Raw genomic sequence first — 17,155 nt, forward strand, 5'->3', positions numbered from 1 at the left:
TGCTTTTAACTGTTCTAAGGGGTCGACTCAGAGAAACTAGAAAACTGTTTTTGATAAACTGAAATGTTTGCGAGTGATCTTGATCTCTACGCAGACATTATACATTAGTCATCTCTACTACTTGGGGAAGGGGTTGATGAATGAAATGAAAAAAACCTGAAAATGAGCAAGCATGACAAAGATAAAGTAAATGTCTCCATCAGAGTTCACAAGTCCTTGTCCTGGACAGTCAACGTCCATTTAAAAACAGCATTTTAAAATTCAATAAAAGGAATGTAAGTCTTCCTTCGTAATACTCAATAAATAATATTTAAAATGAAAATAGCGATAAAATTATTTAGGAATGTGATGGTAAATAACCCTGCACAAGACAAAGCTAAAAACGTTGAGTGTCCCTGGGGAGAGGAAGTGATGAGGTTAGTGAATTGTTTTTCATTATTAGTATATAACACTTTAAACTGTGTACATGTGGTACCTAAAGGCAAATCTTTAACGATTAACAAAAACGTGCAAGCCCTAACTACGTTACTATGGCAACTTCCTGGCGCAGCACCTCCGGCACTTCGGAGGTTCGACTCCCAATCCGCCCAGCCCTGCGCAATATGTCAGCCCTACCCGTCCCTCGTCCAGGGCAGAGGGCACCCCAGAGGCGGGACGCGAGCCGAGGCCCCGCCCCTCCAGTGTGAGGGAGCTGCGTTTACGACCCGAGGGGCTCGACTCAAAATGGCACTCCTTTCCTTCCCCCACGGGAGGCGCTACGCCGTTGCACCGCTCCGGCAGAGGCTCCGCCCCCCACGGTAGAGCGTGTGGCGTCACTTCCGGCTTCTCTTCCCTCTGGTCCTGAGCGCGAGCCGTGAGGGAGTAGCGTTTGTGCCGAACTCCTGGGAACCATGGTGAGCCTGGCCCCGCTCGACCTGCCCAAGCCCTGCCATGCCCTGTCGTGGCTTCCGCCACGTTTTCCCTCTCTCCTCCTCCCAGTGCCGCAGGGTCCCTGTGTCTGTTCCCCGGGCCCGCCGCACATGGTGCGAGCCGCGGCGTGAGGCCTGCTCCCGGCCGGCTGATGAAGCCTTCCATGTGGGGCAGGGGGAGGGGTGGGCCTCCAGGCCAGCGGCTTGTTCTGACACAGCCTCAACACAGCCCCAGAACTCCCAGGCTTGGGGCTCACCGCTAGCGAAGAAATTTCTAGTGCTTCGGGCGGGTCGACGAGGCAAGCCCCGCCCTCTCTCAGGGCAGAGTTGGAGCGGCCTGGTGGAAGCTACGCCGCCGCGTTCTCTCATCCGCCTGGCGGTTGTCCCGTGGGTGGCCTACAGCGCCTGCCTGCCTGTCGTTGGATTAAAATCAACTTTAGTCTTGCCATCCTTAACAGTCATTCTCTTTAGTGTATAGTTTTTATTCCTGGAGGACTTGTAGATCTAAAAGGCAAGGTCGCGTTATACAGCTTATAGAAGTTTCTTCTTCTGCCTTAAATGCCACCCTCCCCAATGATGGAGAGCTTCATTTGTTTGAAAAAGTACTTTATTCTGTAAATTAATTTTATGTTAGATATTACTTGTAAGTCTAATGGAAAGGCATCTGTGCATATGTGTTAAAGAATATTGGCATACAAACTGATTCTTGATTTTCCTTTTTAGGCATCCCTTTCCCTTGCACCTGTTAACATCTTCAAGGCTGGAGCTGATGAAGAGAGAGCAGAGACAGCTCGTCTGGTAAGCCTTGTTCTCCCTATTTTAAAAATACAATTGTACTTTTTCAGTTTTAAGACTAAAATTGATTTTGACAATCTCTGATTTTTTTTATTCCAGTCTTCTTTTATTGGTGCCATTGCTATTGGAGACTTGGTAAAGAGCACGTTGGGACCCAAGGGCATGGTAAGAAAACAGGGAATTTTTGTTTTGATATTCTTTTAGAGCCCTTAGTGGAAATAAATGTAGTAAATAACATTTTTTGATGCTTTTCAATCTTTAAAACAACTCTTAATTACACAGGTAAGATATGAATCTATTCTCCTTACTAAAAATCAAAACAGTACCTATATGGCTGAAGTCCCATTTGATCACCATCCCCAATCCCACTCCACTCTCCAGTGACAACCACTATTACCATTTGGATGTAAATCTCCCAGATTTCTTTGTTCACTTATGTAAATATATGTGTTTCTTGTGTATTGCATATTTTCTTATGTACTGGTAATATGTAGTTTTTTTTGTAGCTTGCTTTGTTAAAATTCTTTTCATTGTAAATGGTGAACTTCTGTAAGAGTCAAATGATATTCGGCATCCTGATTATAGTTTGTATTTATGACTGTGTTGAGGAACACTTAGTTTTCATTGTTTTGGCTTTTACATTGTTGAAACAACCTTTTCATGTTTCCCTGTTCTTGTGTTTTTAGGGGTAGATACCAAGGTTTGCTTGTGGGGTATACACATTGAAAAATTTTAATGGATACTGTCAAATAGCCATTCCAGGGTATTTACACATTAACAGTATATGAGAGTACTGATTGACCCATGCATTCAAGATGCATTCATATCTTAACTGGAGCCAAATATATTCCTTTTAGGACAAAATTCTGTTAAGCAGTGGAAGAGATGCATCTCTTATGGTAACCAATGATGGTGCAACTATTCTAAAAAACATTGGTGTTGACAATCCAGCGGCTAAAGTTTTAGTTGGTGAGTCTAAAGATGATATATTCTGTTAATATTTTGAAACGTTTTTTAAATAAGTTATGTTGACTAATTATACTTTAGAGTAGCTGTTCAGTTTTTAATTGATTATTGTCACTTTAAAATAAAGGCTTCTGGAGTGCCATGTAATTATTGATAGTAAAACTATTGCATTTCAGACCAAAAAAATGCCAAAGAATTTGTCAAGTGAGGAAACCTAAATGAGTGAGATTTAGATTGATGGGTATGTTTGTAGAATTCAGTAAGCTACAGAGAAGCAATTTAAAAGGCGGAATAAACTATAAGTGAGTTAATTACATTTTTTTCTAGATATGTCAAGGGTTCAGGATGATGAAGTTGGTGATGGCACTACCTCTGTTACTGTTTTAGCAGCAGAATTACTAAGGGTAAGACTATCTGAGCAACTTTAACCTTATTTTATTGTTTTTTGTTTTTGCGGTTTTAAGTATTAGAAGTAAGTCTTTGCTTCCTACATCTTTGCTCTTGACAAGTGTTTTCCGCTGTTTCTTAATAGGAAGCAGAATCTTTAATTGCAAAAAAGATACATCCACAGACCATCATCGCAGGTTGGAGAGAAGCCACCAAGGCGGCAAGACAGGCTCTCTTGAATTCTGCAGTTGATCATGGGTTGGTATACCAAAATACTACTGTTTTAAACATTTAACATTCTTTCCAAAATACACTCAATGCACAACGTCTAAAGAACAGCCATATCCAAACATCATCCTGCTGTCTTATCCTGCCCCAACAGAAAGACCCCACATTACCTTCCAGAGGTAGCCACTAAAATTAAAGTTTGGGTTTCCAGTTTTTGTCTATAGATTCACAGTAAACAAAAATAATATCAATGTGTAGAGGATTTTTTAGCCCCTTCAGTGTAGTTGAATAACAAGCACATTTCCGGGTGTCAGTATTTTGTACAATGTTTTTAATTGAGGTATGCATTTGATTATATTACTGCGGTATAGTTTACCTGTCTATAGTTGGAGATTTGTGTTTTGACAATTTTTAGTTTTATAGTATGACAAACTTGTTACTCCAAAAAATGTATCAAGTATTGCTGGGTCCAAAGCTATGCGTGTGTTCTAAGGTGTTTTTATTTACATTATAAATAATTCTCCAGAAAAAGTTTATTAATTCACACTTCCACCAGCTATATAACAGTACCTGTTTCTCCACGTTCTAGACAACATTTGGTATTCTTTGTGTGCTTGTGTTTTTTTAGTAGTTTGCCATTTTGGTGAGGGAAAATAGTATAATTTGGATTTCTTGCTTACTGATGAGGTTTAATTTCATGTGAGCTCTGACTGGTCGAGGTGGAATTATGTATATTGACAGATGAGTATGAATAAATTTTGAAAAGTAAAATAGAGTTGACATCCTTGAAAAGCATTTTGAGAATAAAGAAGCAAATTTATACATTTTAAGAAAGTCGTGAGTTTTTTTGTTTGGTTGTTTTTTTTAGCTCCGATGAAGTTAAATTCCGTCAAGATTTAATGAATATTGCAGGAACAACATTATCCTCAAAACTTCTTACTCATCACAAAGATCACTTTACTAAGTTAGCTGTAGAAGCTGTTCTCAGACTGAAAGGCTCTGGTAATCTAGAGGCAATTCACGTCATCAAGAAGCTAGGAGGAAGTCTGGCAGATTCCTATTTAGATGAAGGTATGTGTATATGTTGAATATAAGGGGGCAAAGCTTTGATGGGATGTTGAGGGCTAAATACTGAGTGAATCCTGTTTTTAGTCAGGACTACTGACGCTTAACAAAGCTTGTCTTTAAGGACAAAAATTATATTGTGACCGTTTTTGTCATTTTAATTCATTTTTTATATTGAGTGTGCTTCATTTTCTTATACCACCCTGGCGTTTCTTTGATAATATTTAGGTTACTTTCTACCTTAAAAATATTTGCAGTCTCTAGAGAAATTATAGTCGTTTGGGTTTTTTGTTTTGTTTTGTTTTTACTAGAGGTCAGCTATTTTCAATGGTCTGGGTTAAGTCAAATCATTTAGTTGGCAGGTGTTGAGGGTATAGTTCTTAAATAGTGGTGACTCTTAGTGAACTACTATTTCCCTAGTACTGGTATATTTTGGTCATGAAGTAGGAATTTTCCAAGTACCTTTACATTGTATTTACAAAATAGCCTATAGAAAGTGGTGTAGGCATTCTCTTCTGTAGAGAAGGGAAAAAAGGAATAAATCGTACTTTACAGTTTCCACTTTGCCAATGAGAGTCCAGGTTTTGCTGCCCATCATTTGTGTCAAGGGAGTGACAGTTCTGAAAATACTCTTGGTAGAATTTGTATGCACGGACTGTGTAGAAATTTCTAATAGGGGCTGGTGTTAGGGAAAGATAATTAAAATAAGGATAGGTACGATTTTTGAACGTCTGTTTTGTGCCAGGCATTCTAATAGGGATTTTACTTAAAATCTCATTCCTTGTGATACTGGCCCACTGAATGAGAATTTGGTTCAGCTTAATAGAGCAGAAAAGCCAAAATGATAATGGCTTAATAAGATAAAAGGTACCTGCTTATCTAAAGCTGGAGAGAAAGGCAATACTGTGTCCCTGTGATAGTTCTAAATCAGCCCTAGGCTGGTAATTAATATCTCTTCCACTGGTTATAGTCCTATTTTATGGATGAGTAACTAAGGTTGGATAATTTGTCAAATAGGCTGTGTGCAGCAGGGGTATGATTGGGGCCAGGTTTGTCTGATTCCATTGTCCATGGATTTTTCATTTTATCACAAGCCTCCGTTTTTCTAAAAGTTCAGTAATACCTCCATGTATCTGAATCTTCACAGCTTCTTTTCTCCTGTGTTGTTTTTAAGCTAATGGAAGTGGACTTAATATTTTTATACTGCAACCTATATGTATACCTGTGTATGTAGTATACTGTATAGCTGAAATAAAAGTTTCAAAATACTGTGTTTGTTCTTAATTGTTCTGTGCACTCATTTTCTATTTTGTATATATATTTTTAAATGACCCGCTAAATTGATTTTTATGATTACTATGAAAGCGGAATAAAAGGGTCTAGGAGCTTGGTGAATTGTAAATGCATTCTTTGAAAGTAATTTGATAACTCAGACAACTTTGTAAGATGTATTAACTCAGCCTTGAAGCATTTAATAAATACTACCCTTATGTCGTAGGCTTTCTTTTGGACAAAAAAATTGGAGTAAATCAACCAAAGCGAATTGAAAATGCTAAAATTCTTATCGCAAATACTGGTATGGATACAGACAAAATAAAGGTATGTTTATATTTCTCGGAACTCTAATTGCTAGCTGTTATAAACTGAGGCCAGGAATCAATTGCACTAAAAAGCTTGGAATATATAAATATAAACATTTTTTGGTGTATTTACATAAAAGTGTTTAAATACAGAGTAATGAAAGTGGTACAATTTTTATGCTTGCTTCTGTCTTAGATATTTGGTTCCCGGGTAAGAGTTGATTCTACAGCAAAAGTTGCCGAAATAGAACATGCAGAAAAGGAAAAAATGAAGGAAAAAGTTGAACGTATTCTCAAGCATGGGATAAATTGCTTTATTAACAGGTCTGTGTGTGCTCTTGCCAACAATATTTGTTAACGACCTAAGAAAGAATTTTTTTTCTAAAAAGGCTTATGGAAATACCTTATATTGAATTAGTGACTTATTTAGGAGCTGCTGTTTGTTCCAAATGTCAATATAATTGTACAGCAAGGCATTTGCATTACAATGATTTAGTGATATTTTATGTTGTTATACTTTACTACACCTTTTTATGCTTGACCAAACTGTTAAAACAGTAAATTTTCTGACTTGGCAGTTAATAGTTTTGGCTATAGTATACATATATTTGGATGAGAGTTAATTTCATATTAAATGATGGGAGTTTGAAGTAACAAAAAGCTAAAAGAATAGACATGAAACAAGAGTGAAGAGTTGAAAAGTATTAAGAGTTTTAAGGCTTTCGTTTGTATGAAAAAATATGCGTAAACCTTTCCCTTGTATTCTATATTGTTAGTACTTAAGGCTTTTATGGATTGTTTTGAATGGTGAAAATAAAAACATTTCAGTCAAAGAATAGACTGTAGTTGAATTTAAAAGATAATGTTGATGAAGAATAATTGTTTTAGGCCAGATGTTTTGTGGGCTTTTTTAAAGTAAGTTTCTAAATTCTATGTGATCTGTGAATCTGTTAAGTCACATTTTTCCTAGCAATGCATTATTATAATTATAAAAAATTGGGGGCGACTTTTTTAAACTTAAAAACTTTTAAATAGATGTCTGTTTTGCTCCTATTGTAAAAATAGTATCTACTCATTTTTGAAAATAGAAAATTTTAATAAGGAACCAGAATCTGAGGTTTTAACTCACAAATTCTTTCCTTTATTATAAAGTTGATTCTGTGTGTGCGTTCAAGTTTGTTTTTCACTTAGTTGTGATCATATGCTATAAACTTTTGTAACTCTCTTTTTTAATCTAACAGTGTATGTTTTTTAAAAATTACAAAATTTTTATAATTGGTAATTGCACATTGAGGTCATTGGCAAGTTTTGTTATTCTCTTTAAAAATTCTTACATGTTTTAATATCTGATTTTTTTGATGTAGATTCTCAGGAGTGGAATTAAATCAATGTGAACATTGATACGGTTTTTGATGCATTACTACTAAATTGCTTTTCCAGTTTATCAATAGCAATATAAAAAACAACATCTGTTTTTAATACTAGCATGGATGCACTAGGATTATAATTTATTATATAGGTAAAAAATGCTATCTTGTTCTGATTTGCATTTCTTGGATTACTGGTGAGATAAAAATTTTTCTTCTTTTAGTCTATAATGTATTTTAGCTTGTGAAGTAACTGTGTTCAATGTATTTTATTCACAGACAATTAATTTATAATTATCCGGAACAGCTCTTTGGGGCTGCTGGTGTTATGGCTATCGAACATGCAGACTTTGCAGGTGTGGAACGCTTGGCTCTTGTCACAGGTATGGGGAAAAAACAAACATAGTAATCACTCTTGGATTTATTGAGTGTTTGTACAGTTGACTCTTGAACACTGCGAGGGTTAGGGGCGCTAAGGATTAGGGGCGTTAATCTCCCACCATGTTTAGTTGAAAATCCTCTCTTGACTGCAAAAACAACTGTAGTTGGCCATCTACACCCATAGATTCCCATCCACGATGGAAAAAGTTGACCCTTGAACAACATGGTTTGCATTGCCCAGGTCCACTTTTTTAAAGCCCATTTATAAGTGGACCTGTGCATTTCAAACCCACATTGTTTTAAAGGATCAGCTGTATATGTAACTCATTGCTGAGAATACAAAGAAACGCCTTTAAGGAACTTAGACTCTAAACAGTTATTCTGAAATCTGGCTTATACTTTTTGGATATTTTTTGTTTAGTTACATTATTTTTAACGTACCAAATTGTATGCCAGGCTTGCCATTGATACAGATTTCTTTTTATTGTGTTTTAAAGAAACATACTACATTATTTCTCGAACCCACAGGACCATTGTTCTAAACATAAAGTCTATATAAACTAGAGCTTAAAAAAAGGAATCTTATGTCTTACCTAGTTTGTTCATTTAGTTATTTCTAGTGCTAAGTGAGTAGTTTAATGCTTTGAGCCCTGTACGATTGTACAGTTGTAATAGTGGGTCAGATAGTTAAATATTGCTTTTGTTAATATTTTAAAATTTCTGAAAGTAGGAAATGTTTGAAACAAGTATGAAACAATCCAGCAATGTTTGATGAAAAGTTAGTACGTTCCAACACCCTTTAGTAGAGGAATGAGTAATACAATCTCAATTGTGTAGACTAGAACTTACGTTTACTAATAAGATATATATACATCAAAATAACAGAGTACAACTTGTTTACTTTCTGTTCTAACAGTTTTTAAAGTAACTTCTAAGTAGCCCTCGAAAAACTAGGTACAAAAACCTTTATCCTCTAACATTCAGGTTCTCGAAAATGAATGAATAGGTTGGAACGTTGGTTTGGAATCTGGCAATGAAAAATAAGAGTAGGGTTTGAGATGTTAAAGTCACTAGAAATATTGAATTCAGTTTGGAACTGCCATTTATAGAAGAAATGAAAGGATACTAATTAATATAGAGGATAGAATTGGTCTCATCTCAGAATAACTTAAGCCATTTTTAATAATCAGAAGCATAATCTTCTGACCTAAAAAGAGATGTTTTCCTTTCATTAATCAATTCGAAGTGGGTTTACCTGCTTTAAATTGGTGGTGTTTAAAAACCCCACTGCATACTGGATGCTTAAGGTGATAAAACTTAATATGCTTGTTTGTATGTATTTCCTTCAATACAGTGAAATTAAAGACGTGACATAAGAATTGTGAATTATAGCACATTCATGGGATAAGTTGATATAAGGACTTCATACATGAAATTGCCATGTACTCAGAAGAAAATTTACTGATCAGGCACACTAACCGAAGTTGATCTAGTAGTGGCTCCCATCTTTATTAGCTTATATGTTGTTGAAGTGTGTGAAATTGGTTTTTAAAAGTGTTAAGTATCTTGTAAGTAGGTATAAATGAGTGAGTGTAAGATAAGTGAAATTTTTCAGAAGCCAGATTAGTCTCATTTTGGGGATGTGATGTCCCAAACATCTGTTCTGTCTTACTTCTAGGAAACAAAGCAGTCTCAAGAATTTGCGAGTCTAAAAGAGCTTCAGCTATACAGGTTATGAGTATAAATTAGTAGAGTTAGGAAGACCAGAGATCTTTTTATAAATGTGTTGAAAATGTATTGAAAAATACATATAAAGCCTCAATTATTCAGATTTATTAATAAGGAGTAGGATAAAAGGGATTGGTTGTGATAGGAGGAATCTACTTTTTTAAAAGTGAGAGTAATGAGCTAGAGAAAAGGATTTTAAAATGGAAACCTAACTTTTGCTAAATTAAGGACCAGGAAAAGAAATGGCTGACCCTCTCAGTTCGTAGTATGGAAGATGGAAAACAGGACTAGAAATAAGACACAAGGAATAAAATGAACTTATTTTTTGATGCGTCATTAAGTTTGCTCTGGGAAATTCTCAGTATACGTTTCCCATTTTTCTAGACCTTACAGGGGCTTTCTGACATTTCAGTTATGGTAATTCACAGCTATCAAATACTTACTATTTTAAACTGTTCCTAAAGTCCGTATATCTATTGACATAATGCTAGTCAAATATTTTCATGTTTCATTTTATGAAATTAGATCATAACAGTACTGGTCTTCTAGACTGGATTCAGAAGAGAATCTCAATTTAAATTCTGACTTTAGAGGTAAATGTTAAAATTTCAGTTTAACCTTTGGTGGAGGGTAGTAGTATATAGTGTGCATATAGGTCTGAAGCTAGACTCCTTGGATTTGAATCTCGGTTTCACCATACTTGTTGAAGCTATATAACTTTGGATAAGAAACTGAACATCTCTTTGCCTCAATTTTATCGCTTCTAAATGAGATAATAGTGGAACCTATCATTTGGGTTGTTGTGAAGACTAATCCTCCAGTTCATATGAGGTACATCCAACAATGCTTGACCCATAGTAAGCAATCAACTTAAAAAAATGTCCATTACTGCTTGTTAAACAAATTTTAAATCTGTCATGCATTTAATGTACACTTATATTCATAGGTGGTGAAATTGCATCTACTTTTGACCACCCAGAACTGGTGAAGCTTGGAAGTTGCAAGCTTATTGAGGAAGTCATGATTGGAGAAGACAAGCTTATTCACTTTTCTGGGGTAGCCCTTGGTGAGTGTTCATGTAGATCCTGTTTTAGGTTTCTAAATCTTTGCAAAGCTCTGTTGAAGTGAAGGAAACAGTTACTGTTGTTACTAGAATATGCTGTGTCTTAATTCTCGTGGAGCATGATGTTTGCTAATTTTGATCTCTTTTGTGGTCAGCCTTATCATAATCTTGTCTCCGTGAATAGAGAATTTTCAACATAGTTGTTCTCTAGGTAACTTAACACTATTATGACATTAATTGTTAGTGAAGAGAATATGTAACAGTGGAAGACTTTAGCTTTCAAAACCAAATAATATAACCAACACCTACACAAATAATAGAAGGCAAATTTTATCTTTTATAATTAAATGCTCATTGGGACATAATATTTTTTAACATTAGGTGAGGCTTGCACTATTGTTCTTCGTGGTGCCACTCAGCAAATTTTAGATGAAGCAGAAAGATCTTTGCATGATGCTCTTTGTGTTCTTGCCCAAACTGTGAAGGATTCTAGAACAGTTTATGGAGGAGGTAAGCATTTGGAAAATATTAAACATTTTATTTCTTAAAGTATGGTATAAATCGTAAATGCTTTTAATGTTTCTTATAGAAACTTTGTATTGCCTTTGCACTTAAGTTTTACATGTCTTAAGGGAAGTCAGTAATTCAGTGTCTTTAAGTATAATGATTTTTATTGGATTTTTAATCTGTAGGCTGTTCTGAGATGCTGATGGCTCATGCTGTGACACAGCTTGCCAGTAAAACACCAGGTAAAGAAGCTGTTGCAATGGAGTCTTATGCTAAAGCACTGAGAATGGTAAGTTAATAAAAATAAGAGGTCTGAACTTAAGTTTTGTTGGTATTGATAGGTTTTAAGTGAATATATTTTTCTGTCTTGTCAGGAAATGTTTATTTTGTTGCTTTAAGAAAAAGAACTGGTTAGTTCACACCACTTTTAAATTCAATTGGAGTTTATTCTCTCTATATGAGCAGTAATTAAAAGGAAGTAGATTTTATAGTGTTTCCAAATGTATAATTTTAAAAAGCTGTGCTGGTTAGGAGTAAATTATACTAGACTAGATCGTTAACCATTTTCTCTTTTACATCATAGTTGCCAACTATTATAGCTGACAATGCAGGTTATGACAGTGCAGATCTGGTGGCACAGCTCCGAGCTGCCCATAGTGAAGGCATTATAACTGCTGGACTGGGTAAGAAATCAGTTGGAACCTTGTAGTTGTTAAGAGTGACTCTACCAAGTTCTTTACTTTTTTTTGAAGGATGAATTCTCATAATAACCATATAAAAGACTCCTATGGCCCTTGCTTTTGTAACCATTATATATTCTTGGAACAGTGTTTAACTTGATATCCTAGACACTGCCAAACTTTGATATTTTATAAAGGGTATAAATTTAGTTAGATTTGTAACTAGTTTGTTACGTTATGACTATAAAATAACAGTACTCATATTCTGAAATAAGGGTAAACTTTACTGTATTTCTTATACAATCAGTATTAACTCTAATCGCACAATAAACTTATGCTGAGACATTCTTGAGTGTGCAGATCCTCATACATAGATAAAAGTGGCCAAAAAGGCAGATTTAATTCAGATTGAAAAATTTCCCAACAAACTATCCCCAGGACATTATAGGAAAAGTTTTAAAGGATAGACAATCCTGTCACAGGACAAGAGAAAGCTGATGTATAATCATCTGTCTGGAGATGAATTAGGATTCTCACAAGAAGAAAAATAGATGACTTCTAAATTCTCTCAGTTCTTAAGAATCCATGGTAAATAGTGGTGAGAAAATTTTCTGTAATAATTTTACATATATAGATAAGAGATCTAGTGTTCGGAATAAATTTTTCATTTGACATAGTTGCCCTCCATTAATAAAAATAATTAGTAGTCAACCTTTTGATTGTCTAAAAGACTTTTTTCGAGTGGCTAGAGTTGAGTAATTAGGTGTTGTAATTTTATTTTTCTTAACAGCATTTATTTTATTTGTTATAAGTCATTAGAGATATATCAATATTCTGGTTAAAACTAGTTTATTTAGTAAATACTTTTTCTTTATAGACATGAAGGAAGGTACTATTGGTGATATGGAAATACTAGGTATAACAGAAAGTTTCCAAGTGAAACGACAAGTACTTCTGAGTGCAGCTGAAGCAGCAGAGGTGATTTTACGTGTGGACAACATTATCAAAGCAGCACCAAGGTATTGTAGCACTTTGTAAAATATTTCTGAGGAAAAATTAACATAGAAACAAAGGTAGCTAGCTGCGTATATTCAATAGCCGTAATCGATAGAAAATATAGCATTTTTGCTTAGGCAAAAGTATTATGTAAGTTATTTAAAATATGTAATCACAACTCTTAGATTTATGCCAGAAAAGCTTAGTGGGAGCAGGGTGTGTTGACACAGGTTAGTGCTCAGGATTGAAAGGGCACAAAAAGAGCCAGGCTTGGAAAGGTCAGGAACCAGAGAGCCTGGGGGAGGCAGAGGTGTATAGTAGTAAGAATTGACTCTTTTACTGTGAAGGGTTGGCTCCAAGTCATTTTCTGTCTTGGGTGTACTTTTCCATATGCACAATCTTAAGCAGATAATGTGCAGAGTTACGTGTTCCTGTACCAGCAGCTTTTGTAAGATGTCAGATTCTTTAAAAACTCACGAAAATGGTTAAATAGCCAGAAAATCTTAACTTTTGAGAATTTAGTTAATTTTAATTCTTTGTAGTAGTTCCTAAACCCATGCGGTAGTTACCAAAACCATTTATTTTATCTGTTAGTGGTGGTTCAGGAAATGGGAGAGGATGATGGCTTGGACCAGGAAATAGAAGCGAAGGTGGTGAGGATTGATAAAAGATATATAAGGTTATCTGAGTTGGGAAAGGCTTTGGGAGGGAAGAAGGGGATTTCAGTTTGGGATAATTTGAGATGTCTATTGATAATTGAGTTAGGTAGTCGAGTCTGTAGTTTAGGAGAGAAGTTGGAGCTGTAGTTATAAATTTAGGAGTTGTCAGCCTATATGTGGTATTTCAAGCCATTAGACTGGTTGAGTGTCCAGAGAGTGAATGTAGTTAAAGAAGGAACGTAGTTTTAGGGACTGAGCACTGGAGAATTTCAATTACAAGGGCAAGATTCAGAGCAACCAGCAAATGACACTGGTATGTAAAGTATGGATAATTATTAAAACGATGATGATTACATGAAAATTAATGATACACTCTCAGCTTTTATATATATTTGAAATTTTCTCATAATATAAAATTTTAGAGATTGGGGATGTATGGAGTAGCCACTGAGGTCCCCAGGGAGGAAAAACCAAGGGAATATGTGTCCAAGAGCCAAATGAAGAAAGGATTTAGGAAGGAGGAGCTATCAGCTGTCAAAATTATGTATATAGGTCAAGTAAGATAAGGACCGAAAATTGACCTTAAAAATTGGATTTAGTAATAGGCCATTGGTAATCATAACAGGCAGTTTTAGTGGAGTGGAGGTGGGGCAGGAGCAGAAGAATTGGAGAAAGTGGATGTTGAGAATGGGAACAGAAGTAGAATATAGTAATTGGAGGGGATGTGGGTCTTTACTGTGAAAATTCAGTTTGTTTAAGTGGAGGAATTTCCTAGAGAGGGAATGATTGATGCAGAAGAGGGGAGCTGTTCACTAAGTAGCTATGGGAGAGAGAAGAGAACAAGAGCAGGAGTTGGTTTTAGGCAGTGGTACCCGGAGTTCATCTGTAGTAACAGGAGGGAAGTAGGAATGCTACTAGGAAATTACACCTAAAATGGACTTAGTTACAGAGGATTTTTTTTGTGCAGAACCTTGCAGTACTCATTTCATTGGCTTGCTTCTATGAGTGCCAGCTATCCTAATACTATTATTAGGAAGGAAACAGTAGAAAGTAGTGATTTGGTTTGGAGAGAACAGATGAAATAATATTTAACTCTACTGTGCTGTCCCGGAAAAAGGACTGGGCTGAAAAATCTAGAGATTCCTTGCTCCTGGTACTGGGAGGATAGGGTAATGCAGAGCACTCATATTTTGAAATGGAAAGTTGGTGAGGGAAGAAGTTGACAGCAAGTTTTCTTGGAAGCAATGCCACCAAAGATGGTTAGGTTAAATGCAGTTAATGTTTTCTACTGTCTTTAAGCAGAATGATGGCAAAAGAAAATCAAGTTCTGTAATTAAGATTTTCCGACTTGGGGTTAAGGTTTCACAGCCACACTCACCCTCAGAAATCTTCACAATAATTCAGCACCCTCAGTCACATTCGAAATATACACTATATAATACCTCACTTGATCTGGTAACACTGTTTTAGAGATTTGTGTCTATTAAATATGTCAGAAATATATACTGGGCTTTGGACTTCTTTACATACTAGTTAATGACCTCCAGGTTTGTTTTCCAGATCAGTCAGTGCCCTGTGACAGCTGCTTGATAACTTTTTCTGTATTGACATCTTTTAGCATCCTTTAGTCGTACTCCATAAGCTGCCAAGGTTGGAAGCGTTTATCTCTATATGATCCCAGTGTGCTCTTTGGGTCTCCTCTTAATGCTTTTTCTGCTTCTCTTAACTGGTATGCTTGCCTCTAGAAGCAGTGTTTCTCAAGCCCTAGCTCCTTGAAGAGGCATTAAGGAAAAAATTGCACTAGTACACCTACCATGCTCCCTTCCTGAGGGATTCACTATGTGGTTACCTGAGAATAAAAGTTAAACATCTAAGATACGAGAGGTGCTATTGGCGTACTTTAGTGAGTTATTCAGCCCCATCACCAGCTTACCTATTAGCATTTGTTTTCTTCATTTAGAATAGTGATCCAGAGATTTCCATGTAGAGGCCCCAAAGCCTTGCCATTTTACAACTGTCTTTGAGCTAATATAGTAAAATTTCCTAACATAATATTGAAAACATGAATTTACCATTTTCTGGAGAATACATATTTGTTAAGTAGGATGTTTGGATGAGAAGTTGAGAACTGCTAAATAACTACAGGCTTTCATATTCCACAGATTTTGTAATGTTTCCTTCCTAATAAAATAATAATTGAAGGATGGTAGTTATGAGGTAGAAACATTTTGTTTTAGAGAATTGGGTTATGATGGTCTTAATGAAATTAGGATTCTAGCTGTTTTGCATTTAACATAAACCTTTGGTTACAGTTGTGCTTTTCATTTTCACCATTAACTTTTTTCTTAAGTGTATGTTGTGTAATCCTTGCAGGAAACGTGTCCCTGATCACCACCCCTGTTAAGCATTCCTATATGCTGTTATGCTCCGGACCAGTTCATTACAAAGTTGTATTTGAAAGACTTCGACTTCTTAAAGAAGACTGTGGAATTGAAGTTTGTCTGTGGTTCTTCTTAAGTTTGGACGTTTAGCTGACCTTTTATTTTAACATGGGTCTAATTTATTTGATGTTCCTTTTCCATAAAATTCAGTTGATAGAAAAGTTCATTTCTCATACTGTTTACCAATAAAAATTTGAACAATTCCTTAGTTCTTACTGTCTAAGTGATCTTTGCCCTGTCGTAACTCTACTTAATGGGAATGAATGATTGTACTTTCAGTAGAGTTGTTCCAGTTTAACTAGTGATCGACCTTATACAGTTATGAAATAATCATCTTGATTAATATAAGTCCAAGTCTAATGTGATAAACCTAACACTAATCTTTTGGTTCTCAATTATACATAACATTTATTAACTAACCATTTATTTTTATTTAGTGAAAGTACCATAGTCTTTAGTACTCATTTAATTCTGTATAGTCTTAACTACTGTCTGTCTTAGGAAAAACTGATGGTGGTTTCTGTTACTTTAAGTTTGAAAGAGTCATTTTATTTTTTTTATTTTTATGTTTTGAAAGAGTCATTTTAAATGTTGGTTGTTGCAAGCTTCTTCAGGTACCTCTGATGCTTTATAGGGTAATGTTCTCTTAAAGAAAATGGGTATGATTAGATGTAAGCATTTTTATTGCTTGTTGCTAGGGTTTTTTTGTTTGTATTTTTCTTTTCGACAGATGGATTCTAGAGAGAGAATGGAGATGGGTATAAGTATGTACTGAGTTTAATGGTGAATTTAGATTTGCAGGTTATTTATACATCAGTATACAGCAGAACGTGCAAGAAATAAAATGAGAAAGATCTGCACGAGCTTTTACTGGGTATCTTGGAGCTAGCATCATGGGAAGACATTTTATTCCAGAGAGGAGCAAAAGGGTTTTCAAAGAAACTAATAAACCAACATTTTTTTGTTTTGTTTTTACCTAAAAGTTTGTCTCAACATTTTAAGACTTTATAGAAGCTGTTAAAACTGAAGAAAATGGTTTTCTTCGTTGCGATACTAGTTTATGTCTTGCAACATTCACAAAAAGGAAAAACTTCCTGAAATCATTAAAGAGAATTATACTGATATTTTTTTCACTTAGAAGCAAAATACTTTTATCACACATGATTACATTTGTTTTCGTCCCATAACTCAAATGGACCAGGTGACCATGTCATGACCAAGAAAACCTGCAGAGGTTTCAGTAGGAGAGGTGAGTTTAAATAAACATTTATCCTGAGGGACCAGGTATCCTGGAGTAGGATTTTAATCTAAAAGTGTACTTGGACATTTTCTCCATAGATCTTAAGGCTACACCAGTTAAAAGTTCATTTAAAAAGAAGACACATGGGACCTTATTTGTTAATC

The 17,155-nt window shown here is 35.5% G+C and overlaps 1 protein-coding gene across 1 annotated transcript; it reads left to right on the plus strand.

The window, feature by feature from the left end:
• The first annotated feature begins 735 nt into the window (after positions 1 to 735).
• On the plus strand, positions 736 to 16,873 carry CCT2 (chaperonin containing TCP1 subunit 2). Its single transcript, XM_039865977.1, has 16 exons — positions 736 to 893; positions 1,632 to 1,706; positions 1,803 to 1,868; positions 2,561 to 2,672; positions 2,997 to 3,073; positions 3,202 to 3,314; positions 4,153 to 4,355; positions 5,848 to 5,948; positions 6,126 to 6,253; positions 7,576 to 7,679; positions 10,352 to 10,471; positions 10,850 to 10,978; positions 11,161 to 11,264; positions 11,559 to 11,658; positions 12,533 to 12,674; positions 15,684 to 16,873. Exons 1-16 carry the CDS (start codon positions 891 to 893, stop codon positions 15,712 to 15,714), a joined length of 1,608 nt encoding a protein of 535 aa, XP_039721911.1. The 5' UTR covers positions 736 to 890; the 3' UTR covers positions 15,715 to 16,873.
• Positions 16,874 to 17,155: the final 282 nt, after the last annotated feature.

This window comes from Pteropus medius, unplaced genomic scaffold, assembly GCF_902729225.1.
Source record: "Pteropus medius unplaced genomic scaffold, Ma_sr-lr_union100, whole genome shotgun sequence".
NCBI lineage: Eukaryota > Metazoa > Chordata > Mammalia > Chiroptera > Pteropodidae > Pteropus > Pteropus medius.

Excerpts from the sequence above, each read along its gene's own strand:
- CCT2 (XM_039865977.1), top strand. Across the intron at positions 10,979-11,160 it reads TAGAACAGTTTATGGAGGAG|GCTGTTCTGAGATGCTGATG; the intron begins GTAAGCATTTGG and ends TTTAATCTGTAG. Across the intron at positions 11,265-11,558 it reads ATGCTAAAGCACTGAGAATG|TTGCCAACTATTATAGCTGA; the intron begins GTAAGTTAATAA and ends TTTACATCATAG.